Below are 22,783 nucleotides of genomic sequence, written 5' to 3' on the forward strand. Positions count from 1 at the left end.
GCTGAAACAGGAAAGGGCCTTCCCCAAACTGTTTCCACAAACTTAGAAGCACAGAATTGTCTAGAATGTCATTGTATGCTGAAGATGGCCCTTCAATGGAACAAAGGGGCCTAGCCCGAACCATGAAAAACAGTCCCAGACCATTATTCCTCTTCAAATGAGTGGATTTGTCTACTTCAGAACAGATCTCACATCTCATAACAGATTTGTCATGTTGTTCTTCTTGGTAATGTTGGGTTTTTGAGCTAGCGCCCAATAGATTCTCATTCACTCCTTGAAGGAGAGCGCTCTTTGTCCCAGAATTGCCCAGAATACACCGCGCGGCCGATTGACGTAGCATGGGCAACATTTATTTCCTTTGATCCTGACTAGTCTCCCAGTCCCTGCCTGTTGAATAACATCCCCACAGGATGATGTTGCCACCACCATGCTTCACCGTAGGGATGGTGCCAGGTTTCCTCCAGACGTGACGCTTGGCATTCAGACCAGAGAATCTTGTTTGTCATGGTCTGAGAGTATTTAGGTGCCTTTTGGCAAACTCTAAGCAGCTGTCATGTGCCTTTTAATGAGGAGTGGCTTCTGTCAGGCCACTCTGCCATAAAGGCCTGATTGGTGGATTGCTGCAGAGATGTTTATCCTTCTGGAATGTTCTCTTCCACAGAGGAACTCTGGAGCTTTGTCAGATTGACCATCGGGTTCAATCTGACGAAGTAGGTTTGGACAAACCTACTCATTCAAGGGTTTTTCTTCATTTTTACTATTTTCTACATTGTAGAATAATAGTGAAGACGTAAACACTATGAAATAACACATATGGAATCCTGTAGTAACCAAAAAAGTGATTCTTCAAAATAGCCACCCTTTGCCTTGATGACAGCTTTGCACACTCTTGGCATTCTCTCAACCACCTTCACCTGGAATGCTTTTCCAACAGTCTTGAAGGAGTTCCCACATATGCTGAGCACTTGTTGGCGGCTTTTCCTTCACTCTGCGATCCAACTCATCCCAAACCATCTCAATTGGGTTGAGGTCAGGTGATTGTGGAGGCCAGGTCATCTGATGCTGCACTCCATCACTGTCCTTCTTGTTCAAATAGCTCTTACACAGCCTGGAGGTGTGAGGGGTCATTGTCCGTTTGAAAAATAAATGATAATACCTCTAAGCGCAAACCAGATGGGATGACATATCGCTGCAGAATGCTGTGGTAGCCATGCTGGTTAAGTGTGCCTTGAATTCTAAATAAATCACAGACAGTGTCATTAGCAAATCACCCCACACCATCACACCTCCTTCTCCAATCTTCACGATGGGAACCACACGTGCGGAGGTCATTTGTTCACCACCTTTGTGTCTCACAAAGACATAGCGGCTGGAATCAAAAACTCAAATTTGGACTCATCAGACCAAAGGACAGATTTCCACCAGTCTAATGTCCATTGTTCATGTTTCTTGGCCCAAGCAAGTCTCTTCTTATTATTGTTGTCCTTTAGTAGTAGTTTCTTTGCAGAAATTCGACCTTGAAGGCCTGATTCAGGCAGTCTCCTCTGAACAGTTGTTGTTGAGATGTGTCTGTTACTTGAACTCTGTGAAGCATTTATTTGGGCTTCGATCTGAGTTGCAGTTAACTCTAATGAACTTATCCTCATGAGAGCCAGTTTCATCATAGCACTTAATGGTTTTTGCGATTGCACTTGAAGAAACTTTCAAAGTCCTTGAAATTTTCCGTATTGACTGACCTTCATGTCTTAAAGTAATGATGGACTGTCTTTTCTCTTTGCTTATTTGAGCTGTTCTTGTTATAATATGGACTTGGTCTTTTACCAAATAGGGTTATCTTCTGTATACCACCCATACCTTGTCATAACACAACTGATTGGCTCAAACGCATTAAGAAGGAAAGAAATTCCACAAATTAACTTTTAACAAGGCACACCTGTTAATTGAAATGCATTCCAGGTGACTACCTCATGAGCTGGTTAAGAGAATGCCAAGAGTGTGCAAAGCTGTCATCAAGGCAACGGGTGGCTAGTTTAAATAATCACTTTTTTGGTTACTACATGATCCCATGTGTTATTTCATAGTTTTCATGTCTTCACTATTATTATTCAATGTAGAAAATAGTAAAAATAAAGAAAAACCCTGGACTGGGTAGGTATGTCCTAAGTTTTGACTGGTACTGTATCTGTCATTTTCATTGAAAGCAAGTCTAAGGAGCTGTATATATGTTCTATGTGCACTATTTCTATGCTTCTCATTAAGTTTCATTTTTGCATCTTTTAATGTCATTTTTTAACACCAGCTTCAAACAGCTGAAAATAAAATATTTTTGGTTATGGAAAATATATTTAACAGCGGTTTAGATGGTACAATGATTCTTTACACTATACTTCCTTGTTTTGTCAAATAAATTGGAATGAGGCAAACCATTTAGAATTTTTCAACCAGGAAATGGCAGAGTGATTTCTGCATAGTGCATCTTCAATAATTCAAATGTTAAGTTATTAGTTCAGATGCACATGAAATTGGCATGCGAGATAGCAAACTACCATTAGCTAATTACTCTAGCTGGCTAATTAAGTTGATCATGCTTTGTGAAACACCCGGTTTTATCTTGTTTTAGTCCACACAACATGTCGCCACTAGTAAGCATCTGATGAACAGCAGGGGAAACAAAGTTTTGCTGACAGCCATAGAGCCGTGCTTTTTTTGTCCTACCAGGTCTGTGAGAAAGTTCTAGCTATTGCATTCCTGTATCCTTCGACTGTTGTCCGTTTACGTTGTACATTGACTTGAACCCCCCCCACCCACATAACAAGCAATGTAAAAGCTGGCAATGCAATCCGAGCACTGGACACCAGGCTGCTGCTGGCAGAGTAGTAAGTAACTGAACAGCTTATTTTGAACAATATATTTTTGAAACAGTAAAATGTACACACATTTACCACACTTTTATGAGCATTTTAAGCAAAATCCATATAAATTGTACAAAAAAGAATTGGATCCATATAAATTGTACAAATAATATATTTGGACAATTTTTTTATACATTTTTGGACCAATCCCCTAATGCCCTAATAAACGGGTCGCTACTGACACACACACACACACACACACACCATCCTACCCTTCCCAGTGTGGATGAAACTGATGGCCGTTGGTTCCGGCGATGATCCTCTGATTAGATTGCTCATGCGGGGCCTTAATCTCATTGATTTAATCAGTATGTCGGATTCACCAGGCTGATTGCTTCACATGGCAGAATCCATTTTCCTCATCAATCTCCGAACAGGCCGACTTCTCTCTTCTCCCCGGCCTGTACTCTCAGGGGAGAGATGATTAGGCTTAAGAGGCATCCTTTGACCTCCATAGCCACAGCTCATTCTGGAATCACCATTATCAGAGTCAACTGGAACTCGACGCAATGAAAATGATTCCTATGGTATCTCCTAGCCCGGGGCTGCTTCACAAATCACACCCCGTTCCTTATATAGTGCACTACTTTCGACCAAGGCCCATAGAGCTCTGGTTAAAAGTTGTGCACTTTATAGGGAATAGGGTGCCATTTGGGATGTAGCCCCCGCTATCAGACGAGGTGCTCAAAAATGACTAAAATGTTGATGTCTCTTATCGCCACAGAGATAAATCACCTCATCATTAGTTCCGCCCCTCCTCTCATTATGAGTTGATTCGCTCTGAGACCTAATTGTTTTCTCGTCTGATGTCTCCATAGTGATAAGTGGCTGGCGGTGCCCGCCCAAGTCTGGCAAGTATATGTGCACTTCCTGCAACGGGTGGATATCAGCTGTGTGACTGGCCAGCGGACCTGTCAATCACTGGTGATACGGGGCACCCAAGCCACCCGGAAGGTCCAGTGTTACACCTCGCACCCACAGGAGCTCAAGGTACAACTGGCTGTCCGGTGTCTCTCTGCCACCCTGGTTGATAAAGTTAGACAGTGCGTCCAAAATTGCACCCTATTCACTACATAGTGCCCTACTTTTGACTAGAGCCCTATGGGTTGTTGTCAGAATGGAATACAGTCATGCTCACTGTAGAGAACAAAATGCATGTTTTATATGTTTTCACCACAGATAAATATTTAATGAATAACTAATTTAGAGGCTGGCTCTAATCTATATTTCAAAGACTATTTCAATGGATTATTTTGTTGCTCTTAGCAGGTAATCTGACTGTAGTATGTATTGTTACATGAGAGAGAGAGTCCTACAAAGGCTGTTGAACCTATCGAGCAGGTTCTGTGTTTTGAGCGGGTTGAAATGGGAGCAATGTTCCTCTCTCTCCCCATCTCATCTCTCTTCCCCCCTTTTCCCTCCTTCCCTCTCCCTCCCTCCTCCCCTCTCCCAGGTGGACCCAGCGGAGGTGTTTGTCCTCCTCCCGGGTGTGGTACAGGACCTGCAGTTGTGTGTGTGTCCGTTGCGGGCGGGCAGCCGCTTCTGCTACCTCACCGTGGTGGACGTGGAGCAACACACGCTGGTGGCCTGCTGGCTCCTCAGCCTCACCTGTCGCCTGCCCATCCTCTCCAAGGTGAAACCACCCACTGAAGCTCTGTCTTTCTCTGCCTCTCTCTCTCTCTCTCTGCCTGTCTCTCACTCTCTCTCAGTATCTATCCATCTCTCTGTCTTTTTCTTTCTCTCTCTTGCTCTCTTTGTCTTTGGCTCTTTCTCTTTCCTTCTGTCTCTCACATAGACACTTATTCACACTCGCACACACAGACATATGGACCTATTACACACACTCACTCACTCAGACGCTTGCACTGCGGCTCAAAGCAGGATAATGTGTCCCCAAAAAATGCTCAATAGAGGACACCTGCTGTTAAAGGAGAGCGAGATAGAGGAAGAGGGAGCGAGAGGGATTCCTGGCAACGGAGATGGCTGGCTAAAGACATGGTCTGCGTCCCAAATGGCAACCCTATATTCTACTACATAGTGCACTACTTTTAACCAGAGCACTATGGGTCCTGGCCAAAAGTAGTGCACCCCTGGCCGAAAGTAGTGCACTATATAGGGAATACGGTGCCATTTGGAATTAGTGCCATGCTCTTTAAAGGTGTCTCCTATAGTTTGGCTGTAATAACCTTAGCATACAGTATCTCCTAGATGGGTAGTGAAACTGTCTGAACGATTGAATGGCGCAGTGCAGTCTCACACAGACGTGTGCAATGCAGTGGAACTTTATTCCCCTTATGATGTCACGATGACAAGAAACACACCCAAAATAACATTATTTGGTTTCTCTCCACTGTTATGATCCTCTGCTAAATTATGAATGAAGAGACTGTTTTTGTGAGATCTTTGTGGAGCTCACAATAACAGTATCATATGTTTTTGGGGCGTCTGTGAGATTGTACGAATTTATATGCACATAATGTTATGTGACTTTAATCCTCAATGGTTCTAACAGTGTTTTATCTCTCTGTATTGTCAATCTGGGCACCTTCTTCTAAACATTGATATAATCACCTAAGTGATTTTAGATTCACAATCTGATAGTGTGCCCCGTTGCCTTTCTCTCTCAGGGGCGAAAGATGAACAGATAAGGTTTCATATTCATTAGTGCACTCGTAGAAAAATGTTTAGCAACGGAAGAGGAAAACAAGCGTATCTTATTGGTAATGTTCAGGTAGTAGTCCATCCCTGTTTCAGTCCATTTTGTTCAGTTTGGTGCCTAATGAATAAGACTCTGTTTCATCCATACCAGCTATTTGCTTCGAATGTCATGTGTCTTTCTGTTGCATTCTACACTGATATTAATTCTATTGCACCATTTGGATTTGTCTCGTTTCATTTATTTTTTTTCTTTACAGACAGATCTAAAGTCTTTCTTTTTTTCTTTCTTTTTTTCCCCTAATGGTTGAGTTTAGGATCTGATCAAAACTAAACTGATCCTAGACCTGTTTCTCAGGGCCTGTTTCTACTAGGAGTGTTGTGTGTTTCTATCATTTAGTTTCTCCCACAGACGTGATCTAATGTCTGTTTTTTATTCCCCCCTAATGGTTAAGGATACAATTCTGAGGAGGCTTAACTGATCCTAGACATGTGTTGTATATCTCTCTTCTGGCAGGCTTTTGAAATGTGTGCACCTGTGGGAGGGGGTCGGGGGAGCACCCGGAAGATCACTTACACCAACCCCTACCCCACCAGCCGTGTCCTCCTGCTACGGTCAGACCACCCTGACCTGCTCCAGTTTAAAGAGGACCGTTTTGAGGTGAGCACCACTACAAAGCACAACACTGCCCTCTTGTCATGTCTCTGTTCAAACTGACATTTAATGAGGAACGGAGGGAGGGAGAGCAACAGGGAGAGAGAGGAAAAGAGAGCGAGAGAGAATGTGAGGAAGAGGGAGGGAGAAGGGAGGGGGGGAGACCATCCTTTTCTATTTTCAAACATGCCTGGAGGTAATTGGGTGTAGTATTGTACCTGGACCGTATTCATTACTGACACTGGAAAGACTTCTGCCTCTGTAGTTATTGGCTCTGGGACAGACCAGTGACACTAACAAGTCGTTAGTTTGTGTTTACGGACATATTTCATCTCTCCATATCCCAATCTGTTGTCCCCACTTTCTTCAAGCTGTCCACTATTGTTCCTGTACCCAAGAAAGCGAAGGTAACTGAACTAAATGATTATCGCCTCTTAGCACTCACTTCTGTCATTATGAAGTGCTACAATTCACCCCAACAGATCCACGGATGACGCCATCCCCATTTTTCTCTAAAATGGCATTGGGGCAGCTAATGGTAGAGAAATTAACATTCAATTCTCTGGCAGCAGCGCTGGTGGACATTCCTGCAGTCAGCATGAGACATCTGTGGCATTGTGTTGTATGACAACTGCACATTTTAGTGGCCTTTTATTGTCCCCAGCACAAGGTGCACCTGTGTAATGATCATGCTGTTCAATCAGCTTTTTGATATTCAATACCTGTCAGGTGGATGGATTATCTTGGCAAACGAGAAATGCTCACTAACTGGGATGTAAAGAAATTCATGCACAAAATTGTAGAGAAATACGTTTTGTCTGCGTATTAAACATTTCTGGGATGTTTTATTTCTTCTCATCAAACATGGGACCTTTACATGTTGCATTTATATTTTTGTTCAGTATATATCTATATATTTGATATATTTATATTCTGGTCTCTGACGTTACTCATCCTGATATTTCTTCATTTCTTTATTTTTCTGGATTATGTGTATTGTTATTTTTATTTTGTTATTGCTAGGTATTACTGTACTGTTGGAGCGAGAAACACAAGCATTTCGCTGCACCTGCGATAACGTTTACGTAATATGAATAATAGAACACGTCCATTATAGCTGTTGATTTTTTTCCCATGTTCCGTCATTAGCCTCAGTGTCTCATAGGAGATTCATTGACTTCATAAACAGGTCATAAACATCTCGATATAAACAAGTCGTCTCAACATCATTGGCTTTCGTTCGCTGTCATTTGCAAGACGGTCTCATAGAGCAAGCAGCAGTGTAAATGGAAAATTAACTCATTAACTCCCGGGTGGGAGGCCTTAAACCCAGAGTCTCTGGGTTCGCGCCCAGGCTCTGTCGCAGCCGGCCGCGACCGGGAGGTCCGTGGGGCGACGCACAATTGGCATAGCGTCGTCCGGGTTAGGGAGGGTTTGGCCGGTAGGGATATCCTTGTCTCATCGCGCTCCAGCGAATCCTGTGGCAGGCCGGGCGCAGTGCGCGCTAACCAGGGGGGCCAGATACACGGTGTTTCCTCCGACACATTGGTGCGGCTGGCTTCCGGGTTGGAGGCGCGCTGTGTTAAGAAGCAGTGCGGCTTGGTTGGGTTGTGCTTCGGAGGACGCATGGCTTTCGACCTTCGTCTCTCCCGAGCCCGTACGGGAGTTGTAGCGATGAGACAAGATAGTAATTACTAGCGATTGGATACCACGAAAATTGGGGAGAAAATGGGATAAAAAAAAAATCTGTTTATGTTTCTACCACTTGCATTTAGATGATGCTTAACCAAATAGAGAGAGACAGCGGGAGAGAGAGAGGCAAGAAAAATAACCAACTGTGTTTTCCATTTAGTCAACATAGTTTCAGGCTCAATGCTCTCTAAACAATTTATGGGGTTTATATCTTAAAAACTTTGAATAGAGTAATTTTCCCTACGCCACAAAATAACTACCCTGCCAAAATAAAAACATTTGGGAAGCAAAAAAAGCAGAGCAAGGCTTGATATTATAGTTTTCCAGAAATTACCGGATAAATCTCACACATTGAACCATATATTTTAGCTGGCCATTATGTGGAATGCAGCCATTGGAAATTAGTTTTTATTAAAATGTTCAAATAAGACCTTATGAACAGAGTGGCGAGCCGCAAACAAACGATAACCGTATGAAATCCGCTAATAATCAAAGCATAACACAACACACTGGCTGTAGTTAATTTGGAGAAAGAAAACAACAATACAAAGAGCATGTAGTTTCACAATCTTACAATTTATGGTGGGAACACCAGGTGTTGTAGAAAACAATTTCCCTTTTTTACAAAATTACTCTAATTCTGGTTGACTTTCCTCTAATGAGCCAATTATAGTGGCAAACTGTTTTGTTGATTTGAGGTTTTACACAAATCTATTGTTGTCGTATCGCCACACATCCCTAATAGACGTTATGTGTTGTAATCACAGTCAAGTGGCGTATATATAGCCAGAGGATTATAAACAATATACTATAGTACTCTGGTGAAATACACCTAAAAAGCAATGTTTGAAAAACGCATCACACATGCTTCTTTTAAATGTCATTAAGAATATTAGGGTGGCAGTGCATTCAGAAAGTATTCATACCCCTTAACTTATTGGACATTTTGTTGTGATACAGCCTGAATTCAAAAGGGATTCAAAAATAATAACTTCACCCATCTACACACCATAACCCATAATGACAAAGTGAAAACATGCTTTTTGAAATTTTTGCGAATATGTTGAAAATGAAATACAGAAACGTCCTAGTCTTTGCCGATGACAAGCATACCCATAACATGATGCAGCCACCACCAAGCTTGCAAATATAAAGAGTTGTACTCTGTGATGAGTTGTGTTGGATTTGCCCCAAACATAATGCTTTGTATTCAGGACAAAAAGATAATTTGTTTCCCACATTTCTTGCAGTTTTACTTTAGTGCCTTATTGCAAACAGGATGCATGTTTTGGAATATGTTTTATCCTGTACAGGCTTCTTTCTTTTCACTCTGTCATTTAGGTTAGTATTGTGGAGTAACTACAATGTTGTTGATCCATCCTCAGTGTTCTCCTATCACAGCCATTAAACGATAACGGTTTTAAAGTAACTATTGACCTCATGGTGAAATCCCTGATCGGTTTACTTCCTCTCTGGAAACTAGTTAGGAAGGAAGCCTGTATCTTTTAGTGACTGGGTGTTTTGATACACCATCCAACGTGTAATTAATAACTTCACCATGCTCGAAGTAGCTTCAATGTCTGGCTTTTTTTTAGGTGCCCTTCTATGTGAGGCATTGGAAAACCTCCATGGTTTCTGTGGTTGAAACTGAGACTATGTTTAACATTCACTGCTCGACTGAGGGGTCTTACAATTATCTGTATGTGTGGGGTACAGAAATTAGGTAGTCATTGGAAAAACAATGTTAAACACTATTATTGCATACTGAGTCCATGCAACTTATTATGTGACTTGTTAAGCACATTTTTAATCCTGAACTTATTTAGGCTTGCCATAACAAAGGGGTTGAATACTTGACCAGACATTTCAGCTTTACAATTTTACTTTGACATTATTGGGTATTGTGTGTAGGCCAGTAACACAAAGTCTCAATTTAATACATTTTAGATTCAGGCTGTAAGACAACAACATTTGGAAATAGTTAAGGGGTGTGAATACTTTCTGAAGACACAGTATAAAAGAAGAGATATGTCCAGGGTCGGGTTCAGTAATTAAATTTTATGTGTCTTGTTTGTCTATCTTTTTAATGTATTTGTCTTCAAGTTTATACATGTTTACAACAAGAAAAGGGAAGATATCAGAATAGGTGCATTGGGGAATAATAACATATTGTACGGAATACATTTGTACTGTAGTGAAGCCGTCTCTAGAGTAATGCAAGGTCTCTTTCATGATCATGTGAAACGTCAATTGCTATGGAAATGCTGGGATGTGTTTTTCAATGATGTTAAAGGTAATTATGATGCAACTATGACGGTGATACGATATGGATTACAATTATCATCATGAATATCATGGCTATACGCACTACATGTTACACACATTGACACTCAACCATGCAAATTGACAGAGTTATTATTTATTTGGACAGCACACATAATAGTTTTACTCTTATACAGACATCGTACACACTCTCACTAAATCACATCCAATATCATACACATCAACAAGATACACACATAATATCTTGTCTCAATTTTCTAACATCTGTGGCATTGACTCACAGGCAAACAGGCAAGGGAATAAAACAAATATTGCAAGAACCTATTTCTTGAATTCTAAATATCAGACATTTGAAAGCTCTAATTTTGACCTTCATAATACCTCTGATGGCAGTAACTTTACAAACACTAATTATGGTCAATTTAGACTGAGAATAGTATCTAGTTAACGGTAAGAGGTGAAATAAGTATAGCCAGTTATAATTGTAACGGTTTAGCAGATTATAGAAAAATATCAGTCTTTACGTGGCTAAAAAAAAGGAATATAACATATACAGTTTACAGGACACACAACATCCTTAGATGGAGTTGCGTGGAAAAAGGAATGGGGTGGTGAAATCATTTTCTGTCATGGACTAAGTAACTCAAAAGGTGTGATGATATTAATTAACAACAATTTCGATCTGAATGTGCAAATAGTCAGGAATGATTCGCAAGGAAGGTGGATCCTTTTGAATATGAAAGTGGACGAAATAAGAGATTTGGCTCATTAATCTACATGGTCCAAATCAAGATGATCCATACTTCTACAAAAACATTTATACCAATTTATTGAACTTACAGGCAACAAATTATCAAATCATTATGGTAGGAGACTATAACACAGTGTTAAGTACCTCAACTCTACAAACTATCATCACTGTGCCCTTAAGGAAATCACAAATATTATGGACACATTAGAAATAGTGTATATTTGGAGACTAAAAAAAACCAACCTAGTGAGATATACGTGGAGGAGACTTAATCAAGCTAGTCGTCTTGACCACTTTCTTGTCTCTTTCTCTCTTGCATCAAAGGTTAAAAAAGTTTTAATAGGAGTCAGAATGCGATCGGATCATCATCTAATTTGCATTCACATAACTATTATAGTTTTTCCACGTGGACGGAGATATTGGAAATTTAATCAAAGTTTACTGAAGGACAACTTATTTTTAACTAAGACAAAATAATTTATAACTACATTTTTCCAGTATAATATAGGTTCAGCAAATCCCCTTATTGTTTGGGATTACCTTTAAATGTACCTTCAGAGGTCATTCAATTCAATATTCATCAATAATAAAAAAGCTGTTTCTGGCTAAAGAGAAAAGACTAACAAGGGAAATCCATGAACTAATAGTACAGGTAGATAGCAATAAAAACAATACTACAGAGATGTAAAATAAGTTAGAGGAAAAACAAAAAGAACTTGAGGATTTTATTCAAGAATGATCTAATGTAATCTATTACAAAAATAAAGCAAACTGGATGGAATATGGAGAAAAATGCACAAAATCCTTCCTAAATCTCCAATACAGGAACGCTAACAAAAATAATTTTCAGAAACTCGTTACTGAAGACAGTCATCTATGATTCTCCAAATTATATTTTAAAAGAGGAAGCTAAATATTTTAGGCAGATGTTCTTTTCCGTCTCATCCTCTCCCACTGAATGAAGATTACGGTAAGGAATTCTTTCCAAATAATATAAAAAATTGAAAATTAACAAATTTACAGAAAGATCAGTGCAAAGGCCAAATTACAGAGGAATAACTTTTTGAGGCTATTACATCCTTTGTCTGGAAAAAACCCAGGGGTTGATGGCGTACCAGTAGAGGCATGTCAAGCCTTTTTTGATATACTAAAAGCTCCGTTGTTAGATTTGTTTTAACTACTCCTATAGAAATGGTAGTCTGTCAGGTACTCAGTAGGAAGGTCTGATATCTCTATTATTAAAACAAGACCCAGATGGCAAATAGAATGGGTTTTTATATCTAAAAAACTGGAGGCTCCTTACACTTCAATGTTGTGATGCAAAAATACTAGCGAAATGCATAGCACTCAGAATTAAAAGGGTTTTACCAGGTATTGTTCATCCTGATCAGACAGGTTTTTTTACATGGACGACACATTGGAGAAAATATACGACAACTACTAGAAATAATAGAAGATCATGAAACATCTAAGAAGCCAGGCCTGGTATTTAAAGCGGATTTTGAAAAGGCATTTGAAGTAAGTAAGACTGTAAAGTAAGACTGGATTATATTTATAAATGTCTGGATTTTTTCAATTTCTGTGATTCTCTAATAAAAAGGGTAAAAATAATGTATAGCAACCCCAGGTGTAATATAGTAAATAACGGCTACTTCTCAGAGAGTTTTGAATTGTCAAGAGGAGTTAAACAAGGGTGTCTGCTGTCACCATATCTATTCGTTATGGCCATTGAAATGCTATTTATTGAATTCAGATCCAATAACAACATTAGAGGATTAGAAATCCAAGGTTTAAAATCAAAGTTGGACGTGTATGCCGAGGACTCAAGTTTTAGAATAAGTATGCAAACTAAATCCCTGCAATGTCTCATTGAAGATCTAGATAACTTCTCTGGACTAAAACCTAATTATGATGTGTACAATATTACGTATTGGATCTTTAAAAAATACAACTTTTACATTACCCTGCAGTTTACCTATACAATGGGCTGATGGTGAAGTAGACATACTTGGTATTCATATCATAAAATACACTGCTCAAAAAAATAAAGGGAACACTTAAACAACACAATGTAACTCCAAGTCAATCACACTTCTGTGAAATCAAACTGTCCACTTAGGAAGCAACACTGATTGGCAATAAATTTCACATGCTGTTGTGCAAATGGAATAGAAAACAGGTGGAAATTATAGGCAATTAGCAAGACACCCACAAAAAAGGAGTGATTCTGCAGGTGGTGATCACAGACCACTTCTCAGTTCCTATGCTTCCTGGCTGATGTTTTGGTCACTTTTGAATGCTGGCGGTGCTCTCACTCTAGTGGTAGCATGAGACGGAGTCTACAACCCACACAAGTGGCTCAGGTAGTGCAGTTCATCCAGGATGGCACATCAATGCGAGCTGTGGCAAAAAAGGTTTGCTGTGTCTGTCAGCGTAGTGTCCAGAGCATGGAGGCGCTACCAGGAGACAGGCCAACATTGTGTTGTTTAAGTGTTCCCTTTATTTTTTTGAGCAGTGTATATAAATAATGAGGAAGGACCACCAGAGGGCAGGCTGGGCTCACGGATAGTAGCCCAACAAGGCATGTGAAACGAGGTAACCAGAGGCACATATTCTCTTTCCCCTATAAGAAAGGGGAAACCAGCAGATAAGAGGGGGGAAAACTATCTCTGGAGGATGGCCATCAAGAGAGGGGAGCTATCCATGGAGAACCATTAAGACGGTGACAATCCCGTGACTTTTGTTGTAGTTTAAAGATAATCGTATTCAAATCAAATCAAATTTATTTATATAGCCCTTCTTACATCAGCTGATATCTCAAAGTGCTGTACAGAAACCCAGCCTAAAACCTCAAACAGCAAGCAATGCAGGTGTAAAAGCACGGTGGCTAGGAAAAACTCCCTAGAAAGGCCAAAACCTAGGAAGAAACCTAGAGAGGAACCAGGCTATGAGGGGTGGCCAGTCCTCTTCTGGCTGTGCCGGGTGGAGATTATAACAGAACATGGCCACGATGTTCAAATTTTCATAAATGACCAACATGGTCAAATAATAATAATCACAGTAGTTGTCGAGGGTGCAGCAAGTCAGCACCTCAGGAGTAAATGTCAGTTGGCTTTTCATAGCCGATCATTAAGAGTATCTCTACCGCTCCTGCGGTCTCTAGAGAGTTGAAAACAGCAGGTCTGGGACAGGTAGCACATCCGGTGAACAGGTCAGGGTTCCATAGCCGCAGGCAGAACAGTTGAAACTGGAGCAGCAGCACGACCAGGTGGACTGGGGACAGCAAGGAGTCATCATGCCAGGTATTCCCGAGGCATGGTCCTGGGGCTCAGGTCCTCCGAGAGAGAGAAAGAAAGAGAGAATTAGAGAGAGCATACTTAAATTCACACAGGACACCGGATAAGACAGGAGAAGTACTCCAGATATAACAAACTGACCCTAGCCCCCCGACACAAACTACTGCAGCATAAATACTGGAGGCTGAGACAGGAGCGGTCAGGAGACACTGTGGCCCCATCCGAAGATACCCCCGGGCCAAACAGGAAGGATATAACCCCACCCACTTTGCCAAAGCACAGCCCCCGCACCACTAGAGGGATATCTTCAACCACCAACTTACAATCCTGAGACAAGGCCGAGTATAGCCAACAAAGATCTCCACCACAGCACAAACCAAGGGGGGGCGCCAACCCAGACAGGAAGATCACGTCAGTAACTCAACCCACTCAAGTGACGCACCCCTCCTTGGGACGGCATGAAAGAGCACCAGTAAGCCAGTGACTCAGCCCCTGTAATAGGGTTAGAGGCAGAGAATCCCAGTGGAGAGAGGGGGACCGGCCAGGCAGAGACAGCAAGGGCGGTTCGTTGCTCCAGAGCCTTTCCGTTCACCTTCACACTCCTGGGCCAGACTACACTCAATCATATGACCTACTGAAGAGATAAGTCTTCAGTTAAGACTTAAAGGTTGAGACCGAGTCTGCGTCTCTAATGATCATGATCTTTTCCTCAAAGAAGTTCATGAATTTATTACTGCTGAAGTGAAAGCCATCCTCACTTGGGGAATGCTGCTTTTTAGTTAGCTTTGCGACAGTATCAAAATAAATTTTGGATTGTTCTTATTTTCCTCAATTAAGTTGGAAAAATAGGATGATCGAGCAGCAGTGAGGGCTCTTCGATACTGCACAGTACTGTCTTTCCAAGCTAGTCGGAAGACTTCCAGTTTGGTGTGGCGCCATTTCCGTTCCAATTTTCTGGAAGCTTACTTCAGAGCTCGGGTATTTTCTGTATACCAGGGAGCTAGTTTCTTATGACAAATGTTTTTAGTTTTTAGGGGTGCAACTGCATCTAGAGTATTGCGCAAGGTTAAATTGAGTTCCTCAGTTAGGTGGTTAACTGTATTGTGTTCCTGTTTCATCTGGAGAAGAAGATTTATGTTTTTCCTTGGGAGATGTTCATTGATTATGTTGGAGTGTTTGTATTGACCAAATTCCCTCAATAGAGAACTGTGTTCAATCAAGAAAACCTACTCCTGACTCGTTTATTCCACCTTTCCGCTTTAGAGTGACGCCAAATTACTTGGTCCGCTCACAATAAGCTCTCCGCAATGAGTTTCAATAGAAAACTTGTAAAAATAGACAAGATCCTGCAACCCTGGAGAGGTAAATACCTGTCTATTTATGGGAAAATTGCCATGATTAACCCCTTAGTCATTTCTCCGTTTACTCACTTACATATGGTGCTGCCTACTCCTGATGATTAGTTTTTCAAATCATATGAGCAAAAAATATTTCACTTAATCTGGGATGCTAAACCAGACAAAATAAAGCGTGCCTATCTATATAATGAATATGAATTGGGTGGGTTGAGATTATTAAATATAAAAGCACTAAACCTTAAAAGCTAAACTAAAAGCTTCCCTTATTCAAAAGTTTTACTTGAACCCTAATTGCTTCTCAAGTAGATTACTAAGAAATGCTCATGCATTGTTAAAAAATTGCCTTTTTGCCTTTGTGCAGATTGCCATGTCTCATTTTTGATTAATTGACAATGATACTTTTTTCAAGGTATCTCTCTTTTTCAAACAAGCATTGCATATCTGGCTACAATTTCAATTTCATAACCCTGAAAAGAGAACAAATATTACAACAAATATTATGGCTGAACTGAAATGTGCTGGTGGATAAAATACCTGTATTTATGGAAAAGATGTTTGAAAAGGGTATTTTGTTCTTCAACTTCTTATGGCTGAGATCCCGTTAACGGGATTGACTTGACAACAGCTAGTGAAAGTGCAGGGCGCCAAATTCAAACAACAAAATTCCTCAAACATACAAGTATTTTACACCATTTTAAAGATAAACTTGTTGTTAATCCCACCGCAGTGTCTGATTTCAAAAAGGCTTTACGACAAAAGCACACCATCTGATTATGTTAGGTCAGTACCTAGTCACAGAAAAACACAGCCATTTTTCCAGCCAAAGAGAGGAGTCACAAAAAGCAGAAATATAGATAAAATGAATCACTAACCTTTGATGATCTTCATCAGATGACACTCATAGGACTTCATGTTACACAATACGTGTATGTTTTGTTCGATAAAGTTCATATTTATATCCAAAAATCTTAGTTTACATTGGCGCGTTATGTTCAGTAATGTTTTGTCTCCAAAACATCCGGTGATTTTGCAGAGAGCCACATCAATTTACAGAAATAAATTGATAAAAGATACAAGTGTTTTACATGGAACTTTAGATAAACTTCTCCTTAATGCAACCGCTGTGTCAGATTTTAAAAAACTTTACGGAAAAAGCACACCATGCAATAATCTGAGTACGGCACTCAGACACAAAAACAAGCCATACAGGTACCCGCCATGTTGTGGAGTCAACAGAAGTCAGAAATAGCATTATAAATATTCACTTACCTTTGATGATCTTCATCAGAATGCACTCCCAGGAATCCCAGTTCCACAATAAATGTTTGTTTTGTTCGATAACGTCCATAATTTATGTCCAAATACATCCTTTTTTTCCGCGCGTTTAGTTTCAAAATCCAAATTGATGACGCGCAGGCCAGACGAAAAGTAAAAAAATTCCATTACAGTTCGTAGAAACATGTCAAACGATGTATAGAATCAATCTGTCGGATGTTTTTAACAATCTTCAATAATGTTTCAACTGAAGAATTCCTTTGTCTGTAGAAATGCAATGGAACGCAGCTAACTCTCACGGGGGGCGCGCCTGAGTGAGCTCGTGGCACTCTGCCAGACCCCTGACTCGATCAGCTCTCATTCCCCCCTCCTTTACAGTAGAAGCATCAAACAAGGTTCTAAAGACTGTTGACATCTAGTGGAAGCCTTAGGATGTGCAATATGACTCCATAGACACTGTATATTGGATAGGCAAACCTACAAACCTCAGATTTCCCACTTCCTGGTTGGATTTTTTGTTGGATTGCCTGCCGTTTTAGAAACGTCATAGTATTTTCTATCCAAATATACTAATAATATGCATATCTTAGCTTCTGGGACTGAGTAGCAGGTAGTTTACTCTGGGCACCTTATTCATCCAAGCTACTCAATACTGCCCCCAGCCATAAGAAGTTAAATTATATTGTGAATTGGAATGGTAGAGTTATGTCCTTCATGGAGTTATCATAATTGTACGGGAAGTTTTGCTCATTCCAAGAGTACAACCAATTGATTACAACATTACCCCAAAAATGGAGGAGGGAGGTGGCAGCAGGAGGAGGTAGGGAACTGGTCTGTTTCATACCAGTTTCATTTGAGGACCAGGATGTTGACAACTGTGCCATACAGATTGCAAAATAGTTGGGAAGAGATTTTTGATGTACCGATTCCATGGTACAGAGTGTATGAGTTGATATATAAAGCAACGCAAGATTCAAGATTTTGTGCTTTTCAGCTAAAATTATTATTTAGAATTCTTGCCACCAACACAATGTTGAATATTTAGGGCATAAAATCATCGAAGCTCTGCAGATTTTGTTGTGAGGATACAGAATCAATAGACCATTTGTTTTGGTATTTCCCTCAGGTATCCTGTTTCTGGTCTCAGGTTCTGGAATGACTGAAAATGCATAGCATTGATCTAAAATTTACCCTAGAAATAGTACTGTTAGGAGATCTGGAGAGACCATGTTAGTCAATTACTAATATACTAATACTCTTAGTAAAAGTATTTATCTTCAACTCGCAATCTGTGGATTCTATTTGATTAGATAGATTGAAATTGTACGTTAAACATCACAGCATAGTTGAAAGGTATGTGTTGCGTAGAAATCTGAAAAAGGTGGCCAGCAGAGATAGGTGGGATGGGCTGAGGGTTGGGATGTGGAATTGGAGACAAGTGGGAGTGGAGTTGCTCTGCGGGAGATAGAATGATGATAAAAGTTTAAAATAAAGTCAAAATAAAACATAATAAAAAGTATGTTTGAATGACACTGAGGGGCAGTGTTTTTACAACTATGCTGTGCAGGTGTTTGTACACATGCAAATACACACTCTCATTCAAATAAACGCATACAAGAACTCACACATACATGTAATAGTGCCAGACATGCACACAAACATATACAGTTGGCATTGCTGTTATGATTTTAGTTGTCCTTGATGTCCTTAGTTTTTTGGTTTTTATGTTGTTTTTTTGCATTGTTGTTTGCTGTTTTCTTCTGTCTTTCTTTTTTCTCTGTAGTTCATTCTCTTGGTTGTTGGGGCATTTGGGGGTTCTTGGGGGTGGGGAATGGAATTCATTGTATTTAAAAAAATATATTGAGAGTGTGGGATGGGTCTCGAATGGTTGAGGGACAGCTATTGGTGAACTGTGGAGGGATATTGGAGGGTTCAGGTTCATGTTTTTTGGCCTGATGGGAGATCTGTCAACGTGTCCTTGAGCAGGGTATTGACCCTGGATGCTTCTGTGTGTCGCTCTGAATGGGAGTCTGTTGGATGACTAGTATGATGTAGTTGTTGAGCAGCTTCACTGTAAGTATATTGTATGTTTCGGATATTCAATAAAAAAAAAATTTTTTTTAAACTGTCTTATTGGACAAGATCAGGTCTTACCTCCCCGTTTCAAAACGTGTTCACCCTACTGAACACAACCCAGTTGCTACAGTGCACCTGTGGGTTGAACCTGGGTGCCATTCATTATGTCACACTGTAGCTAAACTTAACAAAACTTTGTGCAACAGAAAACCAAACATTTTAGTTTCTTATTGAACGAGTTCAGGTAATCCGTCCCTGTTTTTGTCCTTTTCTTCTTCCATTTGGTACCTAATGAACACAACCCTGTTCTTTCCCTGTAGATTGGGGGAGGGGAGACCTACCGCATCGGGCTGCGTTTCGCTCCCAGCCAAAGTCCTGGTGCTCAGGAGATCCTCATCTACATCAACAACCAGGAGGAGACCACGGAGGAGACCTTCTGTGTGAAGGTGAAATACACCTGAACACATGGCAACTCAACGCAGTACTGTACACATCCACTACTACGGTACAGAACAATGCTGTTTGCTAAGAAAGACAGCTCAACAATGTTCTCAACAACTACTGTATAGAACTCAACACTTTGCTACTTATGAAAGACTGCTCAATTCGGTACTCATCAACTTGTGTATATATATATTGTAACACGATGGCTTGATACATATGAATGTAGAATATTTAGTATAGATGAGTTACTTTATGAAAGGTCCGGTACATATGACTGTAGGCTAATTTAAATATTATTACATATAAACAACTGTATAATTCAAACATGCAGTCTAGATGAAGTACTCTATAACCGGAAGGCTTACTATATATGACTATATTTTTGATAGACAATATTTTCCTTGTATATGTTAAAGTTGAAGTGATGCTTCACAGCGACTGTGTTGATTGAGTTATCTGTAAGTAAGATATTTATGTCTAGGAATACATGTATGAGTAAAAACAACTTTATAATGCACAGTGTGATGTGATGGGAAGCCATGCCGTTGTGTTTGCTTAGCATTCCACCTAAATAGGTCATGTTTCAAGAATCAAATTCAAATACAGTATAGGATGCCAAAATAAAAGCTCCTAAAGAGAGAGCCTGTTATCTCATGCAGCAGCTAGAGGTATACACACACACGCAATAGTTCACCAATCATATTCAGGGTCAGATATGCCTTTATTTGGGTGATCTTTTCTAACATCAGAAGACTCCCAGACATTTCATTCTTTCTACAATTTTTGTCATTTAGCATACACTCTTATCCAGAGCGATTTACAGTAGTGAGTGGATAGATTTTCATTTGTACTGGTCCCCCGTGGGAATTGAACCCACAACCCTGGCGTTGCAAGTGCCATGCTCTACAGTTGTTACTTATGACCCCACCCCCCTTTTTTCCCGACAAGGCTTGCGTTTCTCCAGATAGCTCTTATTAGCAAGGGCAGCACCCCTTTTAAAAATCCTTCTTCCTCTCTCTTTTGCTGTCTCTCTCCTTTTCCACATGCCTCCCTTTCCCTATCAGAGCCCAGGTCCTGCACATTCTGTCAACAACCCCCGTCTTATATAAGCATACCGCCTCGTTACACAACCTTGCTCTCTCTTCCTCATTAGAATGCAGGCTGCAAAAAGCCTGTACTGCTTGTACTCAGAAGAGGAGGAGAAAGGAGAAAAAAGCGATTAAATTCAAGATACAAAATGGGAAGTTAACATTGCTTCATATATTACACGGCTGGAGGGCTGTCCATTTCTTATTCTCCTTTTATGTAAAAAAAAATGTAATAGCTATTCTAAGACTTCTCACATAGACAGTGTAATTAATATAAGATCCAGCCTCCTTCTTTAGGCTTAGGACCGTCTACCACCACTATTCTTCAGTTCATTTTCACATTTTCCACCCTCTAAGGCTTTAACTGGTACCCTATTCCCTATAGGGTGTAATCTTAATACACTACTTGGTACATGATATTAGGAATGGAGTGCTAATTCGGAAAGAGACATTTTTTAAAAATGAAATCATGAATATCAATATCACTGTGTTTCTCCCCCATGAGGGCACTGCTATACTGAACCTCATTAGCTTCTGGTCCAGTAGTTGTATGTTCCTCTTGTCAGAACACTGACACCTGCATTCAGCAAGGTCAGCGCATCTGTGCTTTCCAAGCAATTCTCAAGTATACTGTTGAGCTGTAGCTAGCAAAGTGGTCTCTCGCTCCATCCCTCTCCTCCCCTATCCCCCTCCTCTCTCCTCTGAATGACGTTTGAGCTTTGACCTCAAATTGGATGAGGAACTCTTCAATATCTAGTGCTTCTACGGAGATTGGATGCATGTTTGACTGCTTTCTGTACTTCATATTGAGCTACATTTTTGTGCCCATGATTTTTGTATTTTATTTTGGTTAATGTATTTATACTTTTGATAATATACTTGATAATCCTGCATGCGCTATGTAATACATGTTATATTGTTTCAAACTCTGTTCTGTTGATGTCCATGCATGGTATGCCACTAGCTTGTATTCAGTCAGATCCTAAATATAGTCAGCCAATATGCACCACTTTAATTCACTTCCAGTGCTGTAAGGATGGGACCATAGAAATAGAGGCGGGACATCTATGAAAACTGATTTATAATTCTATAAGCAATATGTTTTTGTTATGTAACTGTGTATCTCAGTTTACTGCTGAGAAATGGTCATACTTTACTTACTGTACTGCTGCAGTGAAAGTGTACCACAGTTGTGAGCACACACAGACACACACAAACACACACACCTTTAACCCAGTGTTCTTTAGTGATAGTCCTGGAGCTAAAGTTTGGCTTGAGGGTCTCTCTACATAAGCCACTGTCTGGGCTTACAACAAAAATGCCTCAAGTAATGAATGTTATTTGTTATACCTTTCTTTTACATTGTTGCTCTCTGTAAGCAGTGTCTCACCAAACAACAAACTGTCACTGTGTGCCTTCCATAACAACCACAAATAGACTCATAACACCCATCGATACAGCCATAACAACCACAAATAGACTCATAACACCCATCGATACAGCCATAACAACCACAAATAGACTCATAACACCCATCGATACAGCCATAACAACCACAAATAGACTCATAACACCCATCGATACAGCCATAACAACCACTAATAGACTCATAACACCCATCGATACAGCCATAACAACCACTAATAGACTCATGACACCCAGATATAACCACAGCCAATCTAATTGTTGTTGCCATTAAAAAATTCAGCGGGCAACTCTGTGAGCAACTCAGTGAGCAACTCAGCTTCAATCAGCTTGGATGGCGACCAATAGAAATAACCCTTTTTGTCCGTTCTGTTCACTAGTCTTTCTTGGGAGAATACTGTACATGTAAGGATACATAAGGACAGCACACTACTTACTAAAGCAGATTCAGGTTTACGGAAGGACTATTTGATTGGCCCTAGCATGGCCCCTATCCAATCATGTGAATGTTGCAATTCAAATCCTCAGTGAGCTACTATTGTCTTGGCTTCAGTGAGCTTGGATTGAGGCATTTGTGTTTACTCTATTCACTATCTTTTCCATCAGTAAATACTGAACATGCACTGTATTTTCCACATAAGGACAGCACTTTACTGAGTACAGCAGCTTTAGGTTCATGAAAGGACACCTGTATGGAACTGCAATGTGAAATATGAAAGCATGACTGTCATTGTGCCCAGAAGATTGAGGATGTAATTCAGGTTGCACAGACAGGCACAATAGGCTCAGGACATTCTTAACAGTAATGGTGTATACACACAAGCAGTTCACCAATATATTTATTCTGTCTTAATAAAATCAACCCGAATGGGA

General features: G+C 40.3%; 1 protein-coding gene across 2 annotated transcripts in view; it reads left to right on the top strand.

Annotated features, from left to right (window-relative positions):
• nphp4 (nephronophthisis 4) overlaps nucleotides 1–19,912 on the top strand; it is a 208,250-nt gene extending 188,338 nt beyond the window's left edge. For both annotated transcript variants that reach the window (XM_055931730.1, XM_055931731.1), the window contains exons 26-29: nucleotides 3,731–3,902; nucleotides 4,366–4,545; nucleotides 6,085–6,228; nucleotides 19,274–19,912. In XM_055931730.1, the coding sequence (XP_055787705.1) occupies nucleotides 3,731–3,902; nucleotides 4,366–4,545; nucleotides 6,085–6,228; nucleotides 19,274–19,414 (637 nt within the window). In that variant the 3' untranslated portion in view covers nucleotides 19,415–19,912. The remainder of the gene's footprint in view (nucleotides 1–3,730; nucleotides 3,903–4,365; nucleotides 4,546–6,084; nucleotides 6,229–19,273) is intronic.
• The last annotated feature ends 2,871 nt before the right edge of the window (nucleotides 19,913–22,783 follow it).

This window comes from Salvelinus fontinalis, chromosome 8 (genome assembly GCF_029448725.1).
Source record: "Salvelinus fontinalis isolate EN_2023a chromosome 8, ASM2944872v1, whole genome shotgun sequence".
Lineage (NCBI taxonomy): Eukaryota > Metazoa > Chordata > Actinopteri > Salmoniformes > Salmonidae > Salvelinus > Salvelinus fontinalis.